The sequence below is a fragment of the Marmota marmota genome, unplaced genomic scaffold, assembly GCF_001458135.2.
Source record: "Marmota marmota marmota unplaced genomic scaffold, marMar, whole genome shotgun sequence".
NCBI classification, from domain to species: domain Eukaryota; kingdom Metazoa; phylum Chordata; class Mammalia; order Rodentia; family Sciuridae; genus Marmota; species Marmota marmota.
In genome coordinates this window covers 2,706,439-2,732,846 of record NW_026000229.1, presented here as the reverse complement: position 1 = coordinate 2,732,846, position 26,408 = coordinate 2,706,439, and the positions used below count along the sequence as shown (strand labels likewise).

General features: G+C 38.9%; 1 protein-coding gene across 1 annotated transcript in view; it reads left to right on the top strand.

Annotated features, from left to right (window-relative positions):
- The window catches only part of Oca2 (OCA2 melanosomal transmembrane protein), a 329,902-nt gene that overhangs the window by 233,994 nt on the left and 69,500 nt on the right, over positions 1–26,408 (top strand). Inside the window, exons 22-23 of the mRNA XM_015480040.2 lie at positions 2,604–2,697; positions 8,513–8,606. Of these exons, the coding sequence (XP_015335526.1) occupies positions 2,604–2,697; positions 8,513–8,606 (188 nt within the window). The remainder of the gene's footprint in view (positions 1–2,603; positions 2,698–8,512; positions 8,607–26,408) is intronic.

Sequence of the window (26,408 nt, the reverse complement as noted above, 5' to 3'; positions counted from 1 at the left end):
CTCTCCATTGATTGATATGGAAATATTTCAGTATTTTATCACCTATTTCTATGTAGGGAAATTCCTGTCCCATCCACCTACTTCTCCTTTCTTCTCCTGTCTTCAGTTGAGAAGGGAGCTGTGGGAATCTGAACCCAGACCTGCATTTGTGGTCAGCATTCCTGGTTTTCTGCTACATTGCCCTATAGACTGTGCGAAAACCTGAAATACCTTGCTAATGACTGAGGATTCTCTGACAGTTTTTCTCCATTGATGCCTGATCTTTTCAACCTCATTGACTTGAACAGGAAGGAGTCTCAGGCAATTTTCAAGTTAAAATGTTATTATTCTTGTCCTGGATGTTGAATACAAAAAATGGTAATTTATGCACATAATCTTGTGGGTTTTCCTTAACTGACTTCTTAGATACTCATGGTTCTCTGTGCTGTCATTCAACCTCTATGTGAAAATCAGGTTCTTAAGGCTGTCTTGTTCTTAGGCATCTTTTTCCCCCAGGTTTCTTTGCAGGCCCCACAAGGAGATATTAGGGCAGCTGTAGTTGCTGGCTGTGACACCTGATATGGGAACAAACACTCTTTCACAGGTGATAAAAGTCAGAAGCATTTCACTTTAGCTTTTACCTTTTGCTTTTTACTTGATTTTTTTTTTTTGGTTTTAACTCATCGTTTCCTAAAATGTTCAGGAACAAAATAATACAGAGGGCTGAACCAGGCTCAGTGGACAGCATTAGGTTAATAATGTGAACTTTTGTAGGAATTCACAGCTCAGGCTCTGCAGAGGGTCCATCTGAGCAGGAATCCCAACTCTGCCATTGTGTGAGCTACCGAAGTGCTAAGAGCTGGAGAAGCAGAAATGTGAGTGGCATAGAGATTGTTTCCTCCATCAGCTTGGTACTGACTCAGGTCCTGATCAGCTGTGTAGGTTGCAATTCTTTCCCAAGCAGTGGATGCACAGTAGACTCCCTCTGGTGGGGGAGAGCAGTCCTGGAAGGGTACTGCAGTGCCCAGGGGTGAGGACCCTTCACTTTGTATGACCCAACTGACCAGGCTTCCATATTGCCATCTCCTAGCTCCATGGCACCTCTCTGTAGCACATTTAGAGATTAACAGTCTAAGAGAAGAGTAATCACTGTGTGTCCTGAAGGCACAGGACAACAAACCATCAATTAAAAGAACATTCAGGGAGACTTAAGCACAGCACATTTTGGAACACAGATTTCTACAGAAATTTCACAGCCACTACATTTTCTTGGATATAATAATGTGAAATTCATCTCTGCAAGAAAGGTGCACCTGATGTTGGCATGACTTACTAGAGAATGGTTGTTCCTAGTTATAGAACTGTTATGCCAGATTCGTGGGACCCCAGTAGACCTCCAGGAGCCGAATCTGATGCAATCACACAAGAGTCTTTATTGCAAGCTCAAGCCTGCACTCACAACTGTTTCTGATGCACGGTCCCAGGGAGTGAGCTGGTCCTTTGTTCAGTGAGATTTTATAGGTTTTGGGGGGATACTCTATGCATCACAACATCACACAGCAAATAATTGGGAAAGTCAGTCGATAACTCTTAACACTGATTAGCAAATTCACTGGTGGGAACAAGTTGGGTAAGGGTGATTGGTCAGTAAAAGAGGAGGATTCCTTTGAACTGATTGGTTTAGGCCACGGGGGGTGTACGTGCTAAACTACATGGTTTCCCAACATGTTATCAACCACCATAAACTACTTGGGGATCATCTGACATTCCAGTATTTTCCCTGTCTCATGCTGATTGGAGGTTGCTAGGGGGGTTGCTATGGGTCCTCACCTAGCCTATCTGAGTCAGGGACACAGGCACTGCAGACCTCTCCTGTTATTTACAGACAAACAACTCAGCAGGGTGGGTATGTGCTTAGGAGTGCTCTGTGGGTTTTTCCAAGGACAAAGGTTACGCCCCCTTCCTTAGGACAGGCTTTGCTCTAAGGTAGAGGCTGGTTTCTCAAAAATGGAGTCACATTAGTTTTTCAGAATCTATACCTACCTGTTGTCCCATGATGAATGTCAGTGGGGTTGAGATGACTGGCAGTGAACAGTGTTAAGAAGCAGGTTACCCCTGGTTTACCAGTGTGCAATTTGGAAGCAGAGAATTGTTCTGGCTTGGTCACTTGTGAGATCTGTGTTCTTGTACTTATCAGTGCCTCATTTTCCTTATCTGTCAATTGATAAAAGACACCTGAAGAATGTTTGGGAATTAACTAAAATGATGCATGTGTAAAGGAAGCTTGAGATTTGTAGGGTTTCACAAAAGGAAGTGGGTTTGTAACATTTCCAGACAGGCTGTGTTAGAAGCTACATGACTTTCTTCTACTTAAGACCCACAGCAGCATCAGAGGGACACACTACAACAAGGAGAGCCAGTTTTTCCATGTGGCTGGATTCAAACATAAAGAGATGGGTCTCAACTCAAGTTTTTGTGGATTTCAAAGTTGACTCTCGTTTCCCTCCATGCATCTCTATGCTTCCTACAGCCTTACTGTTGTAGAAGCACTTAGATATTCTTGAAGTTTGTCGCAATGTACAGCTCTTGTGAGCTTCTGTGAGACGTGGTGTTTTCCTCCACAGATTCCTGTGCTCCTGAACCTGAGCCAAGACCCTGAGGTCAGCCTGCCTGCGCCACCACTCATGTACGCCCTGGCCTTTGGTGCCTGCCTGGGAGGTAAGGAGTGCTGACTGCCCCCGGGAGAGCATGCCCACACTGTTGTCATCCCCAAAGCAACCATGAGTGAGTATCAGATAGAAAGTAAATTAAGGAGAGCCTTGAAGATTTCCTGAGGGGAAACACATCTTCTCCTTTGGAATGATTCCAGAGCTACTCAGTTCCTCTGTGAAGCCTGTCACTTCTCACTCTCTGAGAACTGCCTCTGACATCCCACACCCATGGCCTGAGGATGATTGTGACTGATGTCTGAAAGTTAATGTGCAACCATACTGTGCCACACGGGAAGTCTGGCTTATGAATCAGAAGCCATCCTCAGTGGCACTTTTCTCTCTTTTCCTTCCCTTTCCCTTTTTTCTTCCTTAAGCAGCAGGGGTGACAGTGGCCAATGAATGAGCCCTGAGAAATAGAGATTCCAACCTAATAGCAGGAAAAAAGATGGAAGGTTTATTTTGGCGGGGGTGATGGGGTTGTAGTTTAGAGAAATTGCAGAGTAAACTAGAGTGTTGAATGAAACTGACTTTGGGGACAAAACATGAAGTCTTTGGAAACATGTGTTTGCCTCCAAAGGAGATGGATCCTTCTCACCTTTAGGAAGCTTAATCAACTTTGGGGAAACAGGAGAATTGTGGAAATCTTAGCTAAACACACCAGATATATTTAAAGTTTTTATTCTTATATTCAGGCATGGTTACATAATCCTGCCTTCTTTGATGATTGATCTCTATTAAATCAATAACTTTCTTTTTAGTTTGTCTCCTTATTTGTGAAGGGGGATTAATGCCATATAGTAAAGTTTCTATAATTTCAAAAGACAGCTAATTCCTCTAATTCAGTGGTTCAGGACTTAACTTCTCACAAGAGTGCAAAACTGATAAACTTGCTCACAACTAAGAAACAGCTCCAGGAAAGGCAATAGGAACTTCATTCACAGCTACACCTAACACTGGCAACAGAAGCAGAATCCAAGGACACCTGGAGGTACATCCCCCATGTGGGATTTTGTTCATTCAGACTTACTGAGTATCGGCTGTAATAGCCTGAAATTGTGCCAGGCAATTAATTCTTCCCTGATCTTGAGTGGGGAAAAGAGTCACCTTATAGCAGATTGCTACATCCTATCCTAGTAGATGCCTCAAGTCCTCAAGGGGTGCCCAAGAGAGACTGGAGGAAAAGTCAAAGAAGGTGCTCCAAATAGGGAGGTTCTAGCAGGGTCTTAAAGGGTGAGAGGTTTCCTGCACTGGTTCTGATTTCCCTAAAACATGTAGGGTGCCTACAGAGGGGAGCCTAAGGGAGAGAGCTTAACATGAATCATATATAAGATGATAACCTCAAATAGGATCAGATACTGATGAGCTCACTTGTGAAGTAGAGATACAACAGTAGGGAAAAATATAGGTTATAAACCTTGGGATCTTTTTAACCTAGCAGCTCTTGTTACTGAAGGCACTTGCTTCCAGCATAGCAGATGATCCATTGTTCTGGCTATTAATGTTATACTTTGATGAGGGATCTCTCTCTCATTGCCTCAGGGTTTGGCATTTAAAAAATACTGTAGTAGCTGGGGGTGATGAATGCCTGCAATCCCAGTAACTCAAAAGGCTGAGATAGGAGTATTGAAAGTTTGAGGCCAGCCTCTGCAACTTAGCAAAACCCTGTCTCAAAATAAGAAATAAAAAGAACTCAGTTGCTCAGTTGTAGAACATACCTGGGTTACACCCCCACTACCAAAAAAAAAAAAAAATACTGTGATAAAATCTACATAACATAAAATTGACCATCTTAGTCATTTTTAAATGTGCAGTTCAGTGGCATCAGATATGGTCACATTGTACCTAACTCACATTGTAATTCACATTGTGTATCTTCCTATTGTAATTCATACTGTGTCAAAACCATCATCCATTGCTAGAGTGCTTTTCATCATCCCCAACTGAAATTCCATAACTATGAAACAGCAACTTGCCATTCTTTCAGTATTTGGCATTTTGAAGAACTCTTTTTTTGGAGGAGGAGGGCCAGGGGCGGGTAACCGGGATTGAATTCAGGGGTAGTTGACCACTGAGCCACATCCCCAGCCCTATTTTATTAGAAACAGGGTCTCACGGAGTTGCTTAGCACCTCATTTTTTTTTTTTTTTTTTGCTGAGGCAGCCCCCTGAGCTGCTGGGATTACAGGTGTGCACCACCACACCCAGCTTGAAGAACACTTTAAATAGAGGTTTTCAGTTGATATTAGGATTATCAGTTACTGTATAAATTAGGAGACATTCACTAGATAGTTTGAAAGAAAAACTTCTTTACTGGTCTGACCCCAATACTTTTTGGTTACTCTTTTTTTTTATTAAGTTAAGAACAACTTAAAAAGTCTTTAAAAAAATCTTAATGCAAAGTTCCTGGAAAGCAGAGGCTGAGGCAATTTTGTACATTAAGGCTTGCTCAGTAGCTGCAATCCTAGGACAGAAACACTGAGCAGAGGAAGTGACATGAACTCAAAGAACAAGGGGAAAGAAGAATGTTTCTGTGCGTGGCTATTGAGAGATTGGGGACAATTAAAGCAGCCTGTGGCTGTACTCAAACCTGTTGCTTTCTCTGGGTCTTGTATCTTGAAGGACAGGTGGCTCTTTAACTTGCCAAAGGGAATGCCAGTACCTAGAGTTCATTTTCATGTTTTCTGTCAAGTGGAAAATTACTACTGGTATGGGAGCATGGCCTATTTAATCCAACTTGCACTGGCTGACATAGGAAGTTAGGCCGGAGAGTCTTTGTATGAAACGTTCATCAAAAACAGGGCAGGGAATAATTTTCAAAATGGTTCTCATTCTCTCTCTAGATCCATTGATCACAAGTCTGTGTAGGATAACCCAGAAATGCCAAGACATATAGCAGCTGCTCATTGCACACTTCATTCCCCATCTACTTCTATGTAAATGGAACTGGGGCAGAGGCTTGAGCTCTAGGATCACTAGGATCCTAGGATCCTAGGATCACTTTCTCCCTGCTCCATGGAACCTATGCCATTTGTGGTGCCATGAAAACCCTGCTAGTATTTTACAAGCTACAGGCAGTCCCTGACTTACAAGTGATCTGACTTAACAATTTTTTGACTTTGCAGTGGTGTGAAAGTGATATAAATTTAATAGAAACCATTCTACAAATTGTGAGTTTTACTCCTTTCCTGAGCTAGCACTCTGCAGCAAGACCCCCACCTCTCTCTCTCTCTCTCTCTCTCTCTCTCAATGCTGGGCAGTGGCAGTGTGCTGTAGCTTCCAGTCAGCCACATGATCACAAGGGGAAACAACGGATCCTCTGCAGTGAGTGTGGTGTTGCTAAGCTAGGGTGTTTGCTAGGTGAGGGGTATTCAAAACATTTTTTACCTAGAACATTTTCAATTTATAATAGGTCTGTAGGGATGTAGCCCCATTGTAAGTTGGGAAGCATTTGATCTGCAACAACCACTGTACCACTGTATTGCATTTGAATAGTACACTTGCAATCTTAAGTGACTCCACAATTGCTCCATGAGATGTCTGGAGGTGGAGGTGGTTCCCCATCTCCCACAGGTAAAGCTGGCTCCCTTACATTTCTCCTGCCCATGACAGGCAGGATAGGCAGAGGGTTCTTTCCCTGGAATGTAGCTGACACGGAGGTGGGTAGGAATGGCCATTTGCAATCAAGGAGGCTTGAGGGGGTATTTTGGGGGTAGAGGAGGCTTCTGATGATTTCCCTATCTGATGATTTCTGAGAACAAACTTGCTTCTTCCTTTGGACATTGTCATTTGGCAGAGATGCCTGGAGTCGTCTCCAGTCCGAGTGTGGGACCTGTGCATGTTGGTGGGTGGTGGAACACACAGACGAACAGAACAAATCCTGTCGGAGCCCTGCAGAAACACCTTGGGGCTTGCTCCTTCTCTGACTACCCATCACATGAGAGGGAGACAGAGACTTTCTCTATTGCTGTCATCATCTTGTTTTGCATGTTTCTTTCATTATATTCAAAAACTTCTTAATAGAACAGAAATGATCAGTGGTTTGCAAAAGTTACAGTGCCTAGAAGATTTGAGACTGTGAGCTATTCTGAATCCTTATCTAGCAATTCTTTCTGCTGTACCAAGCACATATATGCATCACTGGGGGGCTGACCCAACTCCCTCCCCACCTTCTTCTCTGTAGCTCCCTAGGCCATGTCCACTTTGGTTGTCTCATTTTGCTGACTAATAAGACAGAAGGAAAGGCTACTTAGGACACTTTTGAAATGCTTTTGCTTCCCTCATACAAACAGGTGGGTGCCCATTCTCTTTCACATCTTCCTGCTTCAGATGTGGCCATGAAACTATCTCATGATAAAAATAGATGCTCAGAGAATTAAAGAGACCTGCCTCTGACATGAGACATTGAATGGAGGCTCACCAGCCCCTCACCCCCAAGTTTCTCATTCCATGAGAGATTATGCTACTGTTAGTCAGGTTTCCTCTTTCATATAATTGAAAATATCCTTAAAAGAAACAGGATTAATGAGACTTAATAAGATAATGTTTTACATCCCAAGTCAGGAGGCCAGCTGACTTCTTACAAAGGGATGGCTCAAAAGGCAAGGACCTAGTTGGGGAGGAGAGGTCAGGTTATGAGGACGTATTCTGGTTTAGGGAGATTTTGGGGGGAGAGCAACCTCTATGGTGTCATCCACACCACATTCCCAGGAAGGTGGGCGGAAATCCAATGTATAGAGCCTGCACAATGAGCTACATGACATAATCCTGTACCATCCCTGCTCATTTCTGTGTCATCTACCTCCCCAAGGCAAAAGTAGGAACCCTGCCTCATTTCTTCATGGGGACATGGATCCTCCTTCTTCTTCCTGTTTGCAGAAGGTCATTCCCTTGGGCTGATATGCTGTGGGTAGTTACAGAGCAGTGTCTCCCAGATCACCAGTCCTCCACAGAAAGAGTCTGTTCTTCAAATGTTTAGGCACAGATGTTAGCACTCGGCTACATTGGCTGTATCTGGGTCATGTAACCATTCCTGTTAGTTGATTGCCACAGTTCAAGGGAAAGAAGAGGCCCATTGGCTTGGCCATGCTGATTCACCCTTCCCCGAATCAATCATTGTGAGTGTGTGAGGGGAAGGGGGAGATCTAATGATCTGATTGGCTGGTCTTGGCTCTATCTCTTACCCAGGCCCTGAGCACTGGCTTATGTTCATGTGTGTACAGAGTGTCTCTCCTCACCTTGTGCACTGTCAAAAAAGACTTACCTGAGAAGGTATTTCATATGAAGGAGATGCCCTTTGGTGAACAGTGCCAAACTCCATTGTTTCACCTGGTTGTTTTCATCCATTCTTTCATTCACTGAAAGAGTTTCCTGGAAGGTGTCTGGGCCTGGAGCCCAAGGAAGGCAGTTTTTGTCTGAGATTTCATTCCATTGTCTCAGAGGACACACATTCTCACCTGTGGTTCTTAGCTCTACTTGCATTTTCCCCTAAAGGATACATATCTTGTGATTCCACTATGACTTGCCCATTCTCCTTAGCATCTCTCTCTCTCTCTCTCTCTCTCTCTCTCTCTCTCTCTTTTCTATCACAGAGAGGATATAGTCTATCTGAGAAGGAATCATGGTATTTTTAAGCAGAGAACTTATTTTCTGGTTGCAAGTGTGTGTCTAGATATTTATTTACAAAGCAATCACTTTGATCGTGCCTGTAAAGTAATCATCAAATCAAAGCCTCTGAAATGGTCCAAATATCACAGAACAAAAGAGCAGAAACCTACCACCAAGATAAATTGGAATTTTATTCTATTTTAAAATTTTTGATTCCAGGTAATGGGACACTGATTGGAGCATCTGCAAATGTCGTTTGTGCAGGAATTGCAGAGCAACATGGATATGGATTCTCTTTCATGGAATTTTTCAGGTACTTTAAAAAACTCATTTAAAATTTCTGTTTAACTACCTAGTTTGAGACTTACTAGATTTTTTTTTAACGCAATAATGCATTCTGCTATACACGGGGATAAGTATACATTTAGCAATTAGAGAGACTCTGGTATAGGTGCAGTTAGCTCAGAAAGAAAAAGGTATTAAAAATTTATTGCTGGAACTAGCTCTGTCACACAGAGGCTGTTATGAATAATTCAGCTTGAACCTGGAGTCAGGAAATAGTGGTGGGCTTGCTGGATATTTCATGTTTGCTGTTCTCTTGAAAATTTCGCTGGGGACTGTGCCTTGACTGTCCATTAAGATGGTGCATAACGAGAGTCTGACTTCCTCCCACCAGAGTGCACAGAAGAAAGTTTCTATTAGCAGGGATTATAATATCCCTGTTATCAAGGATTATATTGCAGACTGGGGTTTGGATCACCATGCTGAAGGTATTCTGGAAGCAGACACTCCACATGTGGGCATGTCTCAGGAAGAGCACACAGAGGCAAAGTCTAGAAGAGGGGAGCAGAGCTGGTCTCTATGAAGGAGAACTTGCTCCAAAGGTGTTTTTTCTACTCTTGGGGCTTAGTTCCCTGCACACCTGTGTTTACCTGGCACAACTGCACCTTGCAAGCTGGTGAGTGAACAGAATAGTCCTATAAAATGGTGCTATCAAAAATGAACTTCATTCCCTTGGAGTTGAGTCATATTTCCATGGAAGTTCTTCAACTACAAACTCAGTTGGGTATATGCACAGTAGTGGGTTTCAGAACCAACCTTCAGCTTTGACTGAGTGGCAGAGTAACCCACAGCTTGTGGAGATAGCCATGCCTGCTCCAGGCACTTGTTCTTCCTCAGGGTGCTGATTGCCTGGGCTTGGGCTTGGGAAAGAACCCTGGCCGTCATATCCAAGCAAGGACTAAGAATAGTGATCTTGTCCATTTTTAGTTGTTATAACTAAATATAACAAAATAGCTATATCTGGCTATAGGGTTTTTTTTTTAAGCTCACAGTTCTAGAGACTGGGAAATCTAAGAGCATGATTCTGTCTGGCATCTGTTTGGCATCTGGTGAGGGCTTTCTTGTTGCATTATAACATGGCAGAAAGCTTCATGGGGTATGGCAGAGCAAGTGTGCCATGGACAACTTGCTTATATAACAAATCTACTCCCTCACTAACCAATTAATTCAGATATTAATCCATGAATTATTTAATAAATTTATAAGGGTAGAGCCCCCAGGACCCAGTCACCTCTTAATGTTCCCACCTCTCGATACCATTAACATGTGAATTTGGAAATTAAGTTTCCAACAGATGAAATTTTATTTTTAATATTTAGTTTTTAGGTGTAGTTGGATGCAATACCTTTATTCCATTTATTTATTTTATGTGATGCTGAGGATCAAACCCAGGGCCTTGCACGTGCTAGGGAAGCACTCCACTGCTCAGACACAACCCCAGGCCCATCCAACAGATGAAATTTGAGGGACACAGTCATACCACACAGCAACTGCTCTGTATGTAGAGAATGCTGCCAATTTGGGGCAGATTTACTATATTGGCCACTTCCCTGGTTCACGAAAAACTAGCAATACTTGTCAATTTTGCTGAGATATTAATTTGAATGATACTCCTTGGATGTAGGAGGAGTTGCTGAGCTAGTGATCAAGCTATGGGGGATACTGAATGTGTGTTTCCCTGCAGGATTCTGGGCACATTGCTGACCCTGCTGTTTAGGGACAAGGTGCCAAATTTAATGATTGACCAACTTATTCCTGCTTAGACTCTCATCTGCCTCTGCTGAGAATAAAAGGAATGATCCTGTCACTTAAGAATTTTCTTGTGAGGTCAGCATTCAGCAGGATGGCCCACCTCATACTGCCATCTTCTCATCTTTGCTCCAGAGCCAATGAGGGTCTAGATTTAGAGCACAGCCAAGAAGGGGATTCAAAGATGAGTCAAGAAGGGAATTTGAAGACGGGCTGCAGGGGAGATACAGACTTGTTCTGACAAACCAGCAGACCCTCATTTGGGTCAGGGTCCTAGTTTCTGCAGAGCTGAAGGGCTGTCACTCAAGTGTGCCTAGCCTCTTTGGTTAGTCAAGCATGTGCTATACTGGCCCCTCTATTTCCTCTCTACTTTCAGAGTGCAGTGAAACCTCAGGGCTATTGTGTGCTATTGATTGATCTCACAGGGAGGCCTGGTATGATTAATCTTATGAAACAGAAAAAGAGAGTTTTTAGGACAATTATATACCCACTCTGATCTTCCCCTAGCATCACTTTGGAATATTCATTAGGATATCTGTCTAAGGAAAAAGGTTGGTTTCACACCACTCAGGACATGTGAAGTGTATGTAGATGGTGCATGTGTACAATGAATTATTCTTTTACATATTTTTTCACATAAAAATTTTATGAGCTGTGTGCATAGCACATGAATATACATGTGTATATTATATTGAAATGCTGTGATGATTTTCAGGAACTTGGTGGTCTCAGAAAGCTTGGGCAGGGCTGCTAGTTGTCTCCTCATAAGCTCATTAGCTCCTGGACTTATAAATTATGTCTATTTTTTTGGAAAAAAAAAATGCCCTGTGGTTAGTAGTCAAGGGCCATGCTTTATTTTGGTCTGATTATAGTTGTTCTTCTAGCTGCCATCCTTCTTGGTAGGTCCCTGCTATGGGAAAATCAGAGCAGTTTTCCCAAGGTGTGGTCATCTAATTGTTGTAGGGCCCTTGTTTGCACGAAGTACTGAATTTGCAATTACATATTCACTAACTTGACTTTTATTTACCACATTTAAAATTTTATTTCTTTAAAAGGTAGCTTCTTTATGATTCACAGTTCAAAATGTTGACTTCCTGCTTCATTTTAAAAATCACTACTTTTCTGATTGTGTAAATATGTTTTAATGAAAAATATGTAAAAGAATAAAATATAAACATAACCTATAATTTTGCTACCCAGAAATAACCACTGATTATAATTTCTTGGGTTTTCTTACATTTTCCCTGTCTACCATATGATACATGTTATTTTTTTTTTTAAGTTCTAAAATCACATGACATTCTACCTTTTATTCTTCATAATAAACTGTGAGTATTTAACAGGCCATTAATCATTCTTCCAAAATAGGATATATTTATGCATACCACATGTGGATATATCCCTGTTTATTTCTCCTTTGTTGGACATTGAGATCGGTTCTTGTTCTTTGTTCTTAACATTGACGGGATAATAAATTTTGCTTTATTTCTGATCATTGAAAATAAATTTCCTGATATCCAGTTGCTGGCTAAGTGAATCGTGTTTTTAAATATTGACAAACTGGCATCTGGAATGTTGCTATTGCTGTTTACAGCACCTCCCTACTGAGACACATTCCTGCCATATTCAACAGTCATTGCCCATGTGGCAGACTACAGCAGATTCACATTCTGTTATTATTAATTCTACTGAGGTTAAACTCGTTCTATAAAGGTATAGTATATCTGCATGTCTCATTTTATAAACTTTCTATTCATATTATTTGCTTATGTCTTTCTCTTGGGAGAATTGAATTTCTCCTGTTTTTTTTTTTTTTTAAAGTTGTCTTTGCATCTCAAGGAATCAGTTCTGACTGATTTTGTGACTATTTTTTAAGTTCATTTTGGTCTTTTAAATTTTACAAGGGGCTTTTAATGATTGACCTACTTATTTCTGTTTAGATTCTCATCTGCCTCTGCTGAGAATAAAAGGAATGATCTTGTCACTTCAGAATTTTCTATAGTCAAACAGATAAACTTTATTGTTTTTATCTAAACATATAATGGTGTTACTAAAAGTTTTAAAATGAAACTTGACTGCTTTTTCTATTTCTATAAGGAATGGCATTGGGATTTTAATTGGAATCAAATTGAATTTGTATAGCGCTTTGGGTAGTATGGCCATTTGACAACATTAATTCTGCCTATCTAGGAGCATGAGAGATCTTTCCATCTTCTAAGGTCTTGGTCAGTTTCTTTCTTTATTGTTCTATGGTTTTCATTATAGAGTCTTTCACTTCTTTTATTAAGTTGATTTCCAAGTATTTTATTTTTTTGAGGCTATTGTCAATGGGGTAGTTTTCCTATTTTCTCTTTCAGAGGATTTATCACTGATGTATAGAAATGCATTTGATTTATGGGTATTGATTTTACATCCTGCTCCTTTTCTGAATTCATTTATTGCTTCTAATTTTTCTCTGTTTACAATAATGTTGGCCTTGGGTTTAGCACAGATAGCTTTTACAATGTTGATGTGTGTTTCTACTATCCTTAGTTTTTCTAGTGTTTTTAATATGAAAGGGTGCTATATCAAATGCTTTCTCTGCATCAATTGATATAATCATATGATTCTTATATAATGTGATGAATTATATTTATTGATTTCCATATTTTTTTAAGAGAGAGAGAGAGAGAATTTTTTAATATTTACTTTTTAGTTTTCAGTGGACACAACATCTTTATTTTATTTTTATATGGTGCTGAGGATCGAACCCAGTGCCCCACACATGCCAGGCGAGCACGCTACCACTACAGCCACATCCCCAGCCCAAGTTGGTAGGCTTTTGATAGCGTCTTCTATTTCCTTGCTTAAAATTGATCTGTTTAAATTGTAAATGCACTTTTGATTCAGTTTGGATTGATCATATGCCTCTAGAAATTTGTTGGTGTTTTTGAGGTTTTCTGTTTTACTGGAGTGTAAATTTTCAAAATAGTTTTTAATCGTCTTCTGTATTTCAGTAGTGTCTGTCCTGATAGTTCCTTTTTCATCACAAATTTTACTAATTTGAGTTCTTTCCCTCCTTCTTTTCATTAGGGTGATTAAGGTTTTGTCAATTTTATTCCTTTTTTCATAAAACTAGCTTTTTGTTTTGTCAATTTTTTAAAATTGTTTCTTTTGTTTCGATTGTATTGATTTCTGCCCTGATTTTAATTATCTCTTGTCTTCTACTTCTTTTGGTGTTGGTTTGTTCTTTTTCTAGAGCTTTGAGATGTAATGTCAGGTCATTTACTTGTTGACTTTTCCTTCTTTTAATGAATCAGCTTAATGCAATGAATTTTCCTCTTAGCACTGCCTTCATAGTGTCCCAGAGATTTTGATAAGTTATTTTGGAGTTCTCATTTACCTCTAGGAATTTTTTTTTATCTCCTCCTTGATGTCTTCTGTTACCCATCATTCTAAAGCATATTATTTAGTCTCCAGCTGTTGGAGTATCTTCTATTTTTATTTTATCACTGATTTGTAATTTCCATTATGGTCAGATACAATGTAGGGTAGTGTCTCTATTTTTTTTTTTTTTTGTATTTGCTAAATCTTGCTTTGTGGCATAACATATGGTCTGTTTTGGATTCATGTGCTGCTGAGAAGAAAATGTATTCACTAGTTGATGGATGGAATATTTTATATATGTTTGTTAAGTCTAAATTATTGATTGTTTTATTGAATTCTATAGTTTCTTTGTTTAGTTTTTTTGGAAGATCTATCCAATAATGAGAGAGGTATATTAACATCACCTAGGTATATTATCATCACAGTCATACTGTGTTGTGTTCTATTTCATTCTTGTGGTTGAGAAGGGTTTGTTGGATAGACATGGATGCCCAATTGTTTGGGGCATAGATATTTATGATTGTTATGTCTTGTTGATGTATGAATCTCTTAAGCAGTATGAAATGTTCATCTCTATTCCTTTTAACTAGCTTTGGTTTGAAGTCCACTTTATCTGATGTGAGTCCACTTTATCTGCTTGTTTACACGGTCCATGTGAGTGGTATGTTTTTTTCTACCCTTTCACATTCAGTCTGTAGACATGTTTTCCAATGAGAAGAGTCTCTTACAGGTAGTATATTGTTGGGTCTTTTTTTTTATATCCAATCTGTCAGTCTATGTCTTTTAATTGATGAGTTTAGGCTATTTACATTCAGGGTTATTATTGAAATATGATTTTTATTCCCAGACATTTTGGTTTTTAACTTAACTTGGTTTCTCCTTTGATTGGCCTTTTCTTTAGTGTAGTTCCTCCCTTTGTTGATTTTCATTGTTGTTTTTCATCTCCTCTTCCTGGAATATTTCACTGATGAGGCTCTGTAGTGCAGTATTTCTTGCTATAAATTGTTTTAACTTTTGTTTATCATGAAAGGTTTTTATTTTATCATCATATCTAAAGCTTAATTTTACTGGATATAAAATTCTTGGTTGGCATCCATTTTCTTTGAGGGCTTGGTATATGTTGTTCCAGGATCTTCTGGCTTTGAGGGTCTGGGTTGAAAAATCTGCTGAGATCCAAATTGGTTTCCCTTGTAAATGTAATCTGATTCCTCTCTCTTGCTGTCTTTAAGACTCTATCCTTATTCTGTATGTGAGGCATTTTCATTATAATGTGCCTTGGTGTAGATCTGTTGTAATTTCGTACATTTGGTTTCCTGTAAGTCTCTTGTATTTGATTTTTCTATTCATTCTTCATGTTTGGGAAATTTTCTGATATTGTTTCATTGAAGAGGTTGTGAATTCCTTTGGTTTGAATCTCTGTGCCCTCCTCTATCCCAATAAATCTTAAAATTGGTCTTTTGTTGTTATCCCATAATTATCTCATAATTTTTGGATGTTCTGTTCATGGTTTCTTACTACTTTCACTGTGTGGTCAACTTTATTTTCAAGATTATATATTTTGTCTTCATTATCCGATGTTCTGTCTTCCAAGAGATCTAGTTTGTTGGTGATGCTTTTTCTTGAGTTTTTTATTTGGTTTATTGTTTCCTTCGTTTCAAGGATTCCTGGTTTTCTTTTTTCAGAACCTCTCTTTCTTGAAGTAATCTTTTGCTACCTGTATTTTCTCCCTTATCTCTTTGTTGGAGTGATCAATTTTTGCCTATATTTGCTCTTATGTCATTCTTTAATTCACAGATCGTTTTAATCATGTACATTCAGAACTCCTTCTCTGACATTTCATCAACTGCATTGTCAATGGATTCTATTATTGTAGTATCTTGGTTTTGAGGGGCACTTTATTTCTTTTTTTTTTCCATGTTGTCTATGTGTCTTCCTTTCTTGCAGTGCAGATTTGAGGTATTACAGTTTCTACCGTATAATCTTATCGTGTCCTTACAAATTACCTGAGCCTCATCTTGATGCTTCCAGTCCCTGGCCAGTGCCTAGATGGATGCTACTGCAACTAAAAGTGGTGGTGGCAATAGCAGAGGTAACTCAAGGTAGCAGTGGGGGTGTCCCAAGATATATGCAACCACTTTCAGAGATGGGGCTGAAGGGTGGGCCTTATAATAGCGTTGGGCTGCCTGTTTGGAGATAACAATAACAATTAACTCACATATCTGCTTATAATTGTATTATATTACTGTGTATATCATATTTTACATACTGTGCTTCTCTGTTCTATATATTTTTTTCTTTTATTTTCTAAAATTTCTTTTTGTAATTAGGAAGGTTCATGTTTTGTTCTGATAATTGCCTTTGTTTTCATGCTTGATCAAATGACTGTAGTCCTCTTTTCTAACTTAATCTTTTACACCTGGTTATTCTGACTCTAAGGATATGGTTTGACTTCTGCTTATTGCTACATGACCATTGATAAGTTTATTTTACTTTTCTCTCTACCTACTTGTGGGCTGTATTATTTCTGCTTTCCAAACATATAACATCTATGTTATTCTTTTTTTTTTTTTTTGTACGGGGGGTTAATCTCAGAGGTGCTTTACCACTGTGCTACATCCCCAACCCTTTAAATTTTTTTTTTTTTTAATTTTGAGACAATATCTCACTGAGTTGCTTAGAGCCTCACTAAGTTGCTGAGGATGGCCATGAACTTTCAATTCTCCTATCTTAACCTTCTGAGTTGTCAGGATTACAGGTGTGTGCCACTGCCCCTGGTATAACATCTGTTTGTTATTCTTCTGTTATTGCTTCCTTATTTTGGTTTTAGATCTAGAATTAAGTCTATTGGATGCTCACCATTGGTCTTTTTGACAGGTGAAGTTGATCTTTAAGAAAAGTTTCCAAGTACCTGAGATTTTGCAGGTTTCACTGTTTCGTTGGCCTTACATGTAATAGAGAGCTTGGCTTCATATCTAATAAATCCTTGGCTCATACATACTTGTTTTGAATTTTGTGAAAATGTTGCTGCGTTGTGGCCTCATTTGGGCATGTTTGAGGGAACCCTCGTGGGAGCCTAATTCTCTTACTTTTGTAAGTTGTTTGATCATTTTGCTGCAGGCCTGGAGGATTTTGAAATTTATCTTTTAAGTTTAATAGTTTTACTAAAATATCCTCAGGTAACCCACAGACCTTCTAATGTGTAGAATTATGTCTTCTTTTCATGCCAGAAAGGTTTGCTGGATCATAGGCTTAAGTAGTTGTCATGTTTTATGTTCTCTTTGTGTCTTGTCTTCCATTTCAACCACTTTCTCACATTTATTTTACTACTTTATTTTTATTTTCTTATTTCTTTGTTTCTTTAGTGCTCCTTATGCTATTTTCATTTGATTATATTCTTTCTGGAATGCCTTATGGTTTAATCATCATTTATGACAAAATTTGGACTCTTTATTTGACTTCTCATTTTATTTCTTTGTGTTTTTGTTTATTTCTGCTCTTAGTACTTGGGTTTCTGATTCAAGTTGGTTTTTCATATTCCCATGTGCTTATTTGCATTTATATAATTCTGTACAGAGTGTTGTAATACAGTATTCTTCTTATTATTATTATTATTATTACTACTGCTATTATTGCTATTATTAGAGTTCACATTTTGCTTTTTGGAGACATCCTTATATGCTTCAATGTTTAAATTTCCATGCTCAATTTTATTCTCATGGAAGCCTTGGACAGGTGACATTTCCTTTATACATACACAAAAGGATAGGCTGTCCATTTGGGTCAATTCCAAGATTCCTGGCTCCAGAGTACCCTGTTTGGTCAGTGCAGTGCTTTGTATATTCTATAATCTATTGTTTTTGCTTTCTGATGGATCTGGAGGATGTCCATCAAGTTTGGTTCTTTTTTATCTTACAGGATTGTATATTTTCTCCTCTGGTTGCTTTCCTGTTCACCTCCCAGTTCCCAGGGGCACCCTTGCCTTCCTGGTTGCTGTCTTCTCCCCAGAAAGGATGCTGCCTGAGCTGTCACCTAGAGCTTGTGCATGTTCATGTTCTTTTTCTGCAGTCTATGCACTGATCACCCACGATTATTTTCCAGTAGATTTATACTTAGAGTGGTCTTTCTACTTCTAGCTGTTATTTTTTTCTCAGCTTTATGAACTTTATTAAACTCTTCTCTTTTTCATGAAGTTTTTCTAAACTCCTCTGGTTGTCTGCAAAGGCTTGGGACAGGAATATGAGAGATAGCTTTGTTGGGGACTGATGTTTATTTCTCTACTGATAAGTGGCATGAAGTTTATGGTGTTGTCTTTGGTTATACTGAAAATTGTGGAATCTGTGTGGTTTGAATCGTGTTTCTTGTTGACCTATCTAGATTTTGTGAGCAGTGTGCACAGATGTAGACAGTATTGGTGACTGTCATGACCTTGGCTTTCAGAACCCCTGTTCTCCTTGTGAAGAGAGTGACATCATTAACTCCCAGTTTTATTTCTGTTCTTTCTACCATGACTCTCTCTTCTTTGGGATCTGCTTCCTTAGGAAGGATAAGACTTTTTGTTGTTGGAGATTAATTTTAAGCTGGAGATTATTCTACTGCTGGATTTTTCACTGGTCAGAAATACAGTCTTATGGGCATTCTTCCATGGGACCAGGCTACCCCCACTTCACTCCTACCCAAGCAATGTATACAGGTCAATAAAAGGTTGTTTCATCAGCTGATGAAGTAGATTTTTCACTATTTCTTTAAATGAGAGACACATTCTATTGAATTTTGTTGTGAAAGTTAGCTCCAATAAATTTTTTTTGTCACCACACTTTGTTTTATTTTGAGATTTATTAGGACATAATTAATTATTGTGAGACTTTAAAAACATGATCAAATTGGTAAATAAGATTAAAAAGAAAAAAAATCCAGAGAACAAACTGTTTAGGAAACACCAGAAGCAATGTTTGAAGGTGTCCTGGCTTTGTTTAGTGTGATTCAAAAGGATCATGACCGTTGACTAACACAAAATCAGAATAAAATTCTTTGGAGATTTATAAAGCCTTCCTTCTATCTGCTGCTTTGGGATATCTAGCTAGACATTCATATTTTCTCAAAGGTCAAAACAGATGCTAATGTAATAATATTGGGTGTGTTGTTAAAGGTTAATCTCTGTATTGATCACAATGCTTAAACTCACTGAACCAGAGTCAAATACTTTCTTGTCTCCTGAGAGTTAAAATCATGGATGTGAGATCAATATTTTGTGAATGTAAATTTCAGTGTTGGTCTTGCCCATGTATTATGTAAAAGAAAGAAAGAAAGAAAGGCAGGCAATTTTTTCACATAGCCCTTCCCTTGCTGAAGCAGAAGTGGGCTTCAGTCTTAGAGCATGTGTATCTTTTGTAACTGGAGGAAGACAAAGCCAACCACCCCTCCTTCTCCACCCTTAATACAAACACAAGGAAGCTTGCCTGTTGGTTTGCACCAAGACTTCCAGCCTTCAGCTTTGGAATGATGCTGCTTGGGCAAGTTAATACATTGAATGTCAAATATCTCTGATCAGTGGTCATAATTTGGGGCAGAAGTTAAGAAGGTTTGGGACATTGGAGGGCTGTTTGAAGTTCTTGAGGACAGAAGGGTTCCACACGGATTGAGGAATCCCTAAGTGTCCTGAATACACATCGGGAGAGTTCCAGGTGGTGCAGTAAAGTTTCTGGTAACTGCTTAATGATTTTGCTCTTTATTTTTTATGAAAGCAATGGGCTCATTTTGATGAGGGATAACCAGCTTGTGCCTCCTTGGGTGCTGTCTAGGAAGTAATGCCCTGTTACCTCTTAACTGAAGGAGAGTCACTCAGGCCACTAAGGAACAATGGAGGGATGACATGCAGCACCAGCACACTGTTGGTGGGTGCTGGAGAACAAAGACCTTTATACTGACTAGGGGGAGATAAAAGCCCACCGCCATTGTATCCCATTGCAACAAGCCTGAGATGGTGCCTGAGCTCAAGGGATCTTGGCCACTTTGTCTTTATCTCAGCTATGATGGTCACGTAGCAAGTCATCCCAAAATGTAGTGGATCAAAGCTGTAATTATTTCACTCTTAATTCTACCATCTCCACAGAATATGAAAAAGCCAACTTGTTTCTGCTCCACTCAGACTCTTAGGGGCTCCCTAAAGGCTGGAGGCTAGACTCTTCTGAGGTTTACTCATTCACAGGTCTGGTATCTGGGCTTTGGAGACTGAAAGAGCTGGGGGCCCAAGTGCTGAGGCCTCTTAGGAATCTCTCTATAACTCCATGTCATCTGGCCTTCCCAGATTCTAGGGTAGAAACATTTTGATGGAGGAATGTGTTTGTCAAGACATGTGGATTAAAGTATAATAATGTAGCCAGGCGTGTTGGCACATGCCTGTTATCACAAAGACTTGGGAGGTTGAGACAGGAATATCTCAAATTTGAGGCCAGCCTTGACAATGTATTGAGAACCTATCTGAAGATAAAAAACAAAAGCCAGGTGTGGTGGTAAACTCCTGTAATCCCAGTTGTTTGGGAGACTGAGGCAGGATTACCCTTTCAAAGCCAGCTTCAGCAACTTAGCGAGGACCTAAACAAGTTAGTGAGACCTTGTCTCAAAATGAAAAATAAAATAAAAAGGCTATAAGAACATGCCCCTGGGTTTAATCCATGGTACCAAAACAAATAAATAAATAACATTTTAAAAAAACATAAAAAGGGCTGGGGATATAGCTCAGGGCTAGAGGGTAGAGCACTCTTGGGTTCAATCCCCAGTACTGCAAAATAAATAATAATAATAATAATAATAATATCATAATATCAAATTTGGAAACTATGTTATGTCATTTCATTTATTGTAGATGTGTAGCTCACATGATCTTGGGTTTGCTTTAGCCATTCTCAATTGGGTTTTCTATCACTTGTAACTGTAAGAGTCTTAAGTGATACAAAGATTCAAACAAATCTGTCGTCATTGCATGATGTTTTTTAAGAACTCGTGCTATGTCTCAAAGAAGTATGTGTTAATCACAAATTGACTCTTGCCTTCTGGGCCCCCTTATATCTAGAAGGCCTAAATTCTTATCAAGGAGGCCTTAACAAGAGGCGGGCCTATCTACTTTGGAACCCCCTGGATTGGTGATTTGGGTAATAAGCTACCCACCGTGGTTTATCGTGTGCCTCATTGACCAAGTCCATAGGAGATGGTACTTGTCAGAGTGATGTGTGAATCTCTGTGCAATATCCTGTTACTCTTACGTGTGTACTCCTGAACCTCAGCAGGAGCCACTGATTAACTGTGGAATTTGGCTAAAAGAGAGGCCAATTTAGCAAAATTCTGCCATCTACTAGTAAGTATTTTTTTTTTCTTCACACTGATTCTTTAGTTCTCCAACACTGAGTAAGTATCTTACCATTTAATTCAATTCTGACACTAGCTCTGAGTGAGCAACAGACTCCACAGGTAAAGAGCTCAGGTCCTCAAGACTGCCCTCACTTCAGACACCAGTCACAACTGTCAGGTCACCTACGCATCTAGTCAATTTAGCTGCAAAGTCGGGTTCCCACAACGCCTCTCCACAGGTTCTCTAATTTGCTAGAATGGCTCAGGGAACTCAGAAAAGCTCTTTACTTGTCTTTATTAATTTGTTATAAAGAATATCATGAAGGATACAAATGAACAGTGAGATGAGGAAGCACATCTGGCGAGGTCCAGAGAGTCGTCAGTGCAGGAGCTCTTGTCCATGAAGTTGGGGTGCATGGTCTCTCAGCATGTGGATGTATTCAGAACTCTGTTACTTAGGGCTTCATAATTTAAGGTATGATTGATTAAATCACTGACTATTTGTGATTGACTCAATCTCTAGCCTGCTCTACCTGACAGGGGTCAGTGGGGTGTTCACAGATGGTTGTGAGTTTTTTTGTAGAGACCATTTATTGAGAAGGGGGTGAGAGCCTGCCAAAGAGGCTGTTGTTCTTAAAAAACATCATGCAATGACAACAGATTTGTTTGAATCTTTGTATCACTTAAGACTCTTACAGTTTTGATTCAAGCTCCGGTTCCCCTGCTTCTCGTGACAGTTTCTTTATACTCTAAAACTTTATACTCTCAAATATAAACTTGAAAACTGATACCATGAAGTAGTCTAAAGGGAAATTTCCCCATGTCTTTTGCATTATCAATTTTCTTACAGTTGGAAAGAGCTCCAATGGGACCACTTATAATCTAAAATAATTGTTTTTATGCAGATTGTTTTCTGTATATTATTAGTTAATAGAATGACTGAAATTCTCAATTCCAACCATTATGGTACCCAGAAAAAAATTATTAGCAAATTAAAATAATTTAAAATGACTTAAGACGACATAAGAGATTTAAATGACTAGAGAGTAAATGTCCTGGTAAAGGGGAATAAAGGGAAGTGGGGGTCAGATAGTTCCAAAACATCACTACTCATCTTTTGGTACAATCTCCATAAGCAAATGTGTGAATGTAATAATTTTCCCAAGGACATAAATGATGGAGTGTAGCTCACTGTTCAAGGATGGTGGTCATGTTGGGGGCTCTGAGGCTATCCTCTTATGACAAATGACATATTTGTTGGATTAATTTGCACTTTTTTCTGTAGGATATGCTGTTTTGAAAAATAATGAAATACACCCTTTTAATAATGAATTTAGACACATTGACATGGGTTGATATTATTTTGAAGTGGTATATTTATAGATAACTAAGGCATTTATCAAATACTTGATAAGGCCATATTTCATGACAAGTAGTCATGAAATATGTTTTTTAAAAAAGTCTGTTCATTTATGTTCATCCATCTGTCAACACATGTAATGAACAAGAATGAGGCCCAGGTGGCACTGGGTAAACCAGTCAGACACCATCTGTTGAACTTGGTGATTTTCCAGGGGAGGAGCAACAAATATAACTGTATGTAAAACATGCAAACTGTTACCCAGTGTCAACAAAAAAAGTACTTTGCTAAAAACATTTAGTGTCCAAGATGGGAAATGGCCTGAGGAAGTGAATTGTATGGTACCTCTTTGAGGTGCTGAAACACCCAATTCACCTTGTCTGAAGGACAGTGGACAGGCTGCACATTTCACCATGAGAGAAGCTGGATTTTATTCCAGGTGTGACTGGGAGCAATGCAAAGTGATTCTTACTTTTAAAAGACCATTTTTCACGGTTAGTGGTACAGTGAACATGGAGGAACCAAGAGTGGCACAGGGAGACTAGTTAGAGGCCAGGTGCTTGCAGGGTGGGTGGGGAAAGCGGACAGGTGAGATGTAGCTTGGAGGTAGAATCAACAGTGCTTATTGACAAATTAGGAGTGAAAATGAGGAGAATAAAAATCGTCACAGGTACATCAAGTGCAGGAGCAGTCTTAGAGGAGAAAATAGAGTTTGGCTTTGCGTGTGTTAAACGTCAACATTGGTGACATGGAATGAGAGATGTTGGATTGGCACTTGGGGGTGCAAGTGTGGAGCCTGAGGAGTCTCAGATGAAGAGAGAAACAGAGAGAAGCCATGTAAACACGGGGACTTGAGCTGACCTTGGGAGTGCGCACTCAACATCAGAGCCCTGACTGCTGGGGAGGAGAGTGAGGAAAAATATGGAACACACCTAGTCAAGACTAGGTATGGATTTCAGAAACCTTGACCAAGTTAGCTTAGGCAAAAAGGGAAGTGGACCTGAAGATTCACCAACCCCAGATGGGCTGTGTGTAGCTGGGCCTCACAGGCACCGCCTCTGGCAATCTTGCAGATGTGCCTTGCTCAGTGTGGAGCTTCCTTCACATGATAGGGAATGGCCACTCGCAGCTCCAGCGAGTGACTGATACGGGCTCTGGCTGGCCTGAGTTGGGGCAGGTGTCCATTCTTAGATGCTGTCCCGGGGTGTCTAGTACCGGTCACCTACAATAGCCACCATGGCAACACATCTAACATGTGGAATGGGAATATCATCCCTGAGAGGGGGTACCCACCACAGACATGGGAGGTCAGAAGAGGGCGCTGGGAAAGGCCCCCCTCTCTTGTGAGTGTCTGGCACCTTACTCATCAACACTGTTGACACCTTTCCTCTCTATACTCCTCTGGAAATTATAGAGTGCAGTTGATTCACTGGAGTTATCTTGCCTTACTCCAAGGGCAGACTCTCCATTCCAGCCCAGCCTGCTTTCCTGAGTACTGTACAGTAAACAAACTTTCTTTTCCAATGGAGATGAAATGCTGGCCTTTTAATATATTGTTTCAGTCTCTATTTACATCTATTGCTGCTTTTTTTGACATTCCTAGAGCCAGTACTCTATCTATCTATCATCTACCAATCATCATCTATTAATGGTAGCTTTATAGTAATTTTAAAGTAGTATAAGAGAGCTATTTTTTTCTTTTTAATAATTAGGCATACTAAAATAGTCACTTTTCAAATAAGCATTTAAATGATTTATCCAAATTGAAAAAAATTGAGATTCTGGCTAAACTCTTGTATTCTCTGTGGAGCATCCTCACATTCAAAAACACAATTTGTTTCTGCTTTAATAAAGTATTGTTTTCTTCATATATGATTTGAATCTTTATTAATTTTCCATAGATATTCTATCATTTTTTGACTATTATAAATTAGGTAGCTTTAATGTACCTCTTATGTTTATACACAATTTTTTCACAATATTATAAAAAACAAATGATTGCTTTTAAGTTTGTCTTGAATTTGATATTTTTAATTCATTGATCATTTTTAAAAATTAAATCAGCTTGTACTATCTATAAGTGGGATTTTCATTCTTAAATATTTATATATTTTCACAAAAATGTTTTTTCCTATTTCATTTTTTAGAGTCTCAAACAATGTATCAAAATAATAGAAAATACTGCAAATATTCCTTTATTTCCTGCTTTCAAGAAATTCAGTCAACATTTTACTGTTTAATTTGCTCTTTGCTCTTGTTTTTTGCTAATGTGCCCTATTTTAGCAGATAATGTTAGTCAGCATTCCATCACTATAACAGAATACTTGACACAGGTTACTTCTGAAGTAAAGAGAGCTTTATTTAGGTTCTGGAGCTTCAAGTGGAAGATAGGGAATCCCATTGATTTGGGCCTCTGTTGAGGGCAGCAGCACATCATGGAGGGAGCATGTGTTGGAGTGAGTACTCCCATCTTAGCCAGGAGGCACAGACAGAGGAGAGGACCAGGATCCCACAGACTCCTTTAAGAAGACCTCCCACTAGCCCCACCTCTTAAAGGGCCACAGCATTTCCTGGTATACATTCATCCTGGGTAGTAAGCCTTCATATATGAACCTTTAGGGAACACTATTCACATTCAGACCATAGCAAGTGCTTATTCAAATTTTGTTACACTTTTTTTTTGGTCAATCTTCACAGTACTTTATTGCATACCATTTGGGAATCTCTTGATATGAGTATATGATTTTTTTTCTCTTTTTAATTTATTCATATAATAATCGTGTTTTACATTTTCAAATATCAAATACTTCTTGCATTTCTGAAACAAGTTCTATTTGATAGATTCTTTTTGCTTCTAAATGATTTTTGATATATTTCATTAAGAGTTTTGTAGTCTATATTCACAAATAAAATTGGTCATAGTTTTCTTTTTGTACTATATCAGATTCTTTTTGTACTATATCAGATTTTTAAGGTTGTGATAACTTCATCAAATGAATCAGGGAACTTCCCATATTTAACTTGAAACAGTGGAATTGTTGAATCTGTTTGAATATGATGTCTTTTTAACTGTTAGATTGTGACTTAGACTTCTAGTTTTCTCATTGGTTTTTGAATTCTTTAGCTTTCCTGTGCTTTGCATGGGTCAATTTCAGTAATTCATATTTTGCTAGGAAATGATTTGCCACTTTTTAGTTGTATTTGTATCTGTGGCCATATTCTCAGTTGATGTATAACACAATACATACACATGCATGCTAACATATTCTTTTTTTTTTCCCCTTGGTGAACTTAACCAGAAATTTATATTTGTATTTGAGATTTCAGAAAATAGATCTACGGTCCTTTATCTCTTATACAATTGGCTTTTGGGTTTTCACTATATTACTTTTACCTTTTTATCCTAATTTATTCTTCCTGTCTTCAAAAAATACTGGGATGAGAATGTAACTCAGTGGTTGAGTTCTTACCTAGCATGTATGAGGCCCTGAGTTCAGTTCCCAGCACTATAAGAAAAAAAAAAAACTATTGTGTTCTGCTATTTTATTGTATTAAATATTTAACTTGTTTTTTTGCTCTTTAAAGGTGAAAAGTAGTTAAAAGAGCTGTATATTTCACCCAGTACACCTTTTCTGTGTCTCATGATGCAGTCTACTCGGGATTTATTCTTGTGTGTGGTGTGAAAAATGAGTACAACTTGTTTTTTGAAAGAATACTCTTCAGTTCTTCCCAAATCTTTATTAATATGTTTGACTTTTTTCACTTATTTCATATTACACACACACACACACACACAAACTTTATGTGTGATTTTAGATTTGATGGCAGATCTTTTGTCGTGTTTTATAGGGCCAGTGACCTATCATGATGTTTAAATTATTCAGACCTTAAAAGAAAGTTTTACTACAGAGCAGGGAAAGTATTCCATCTTACTATTCCTTTTTGATATTTTTT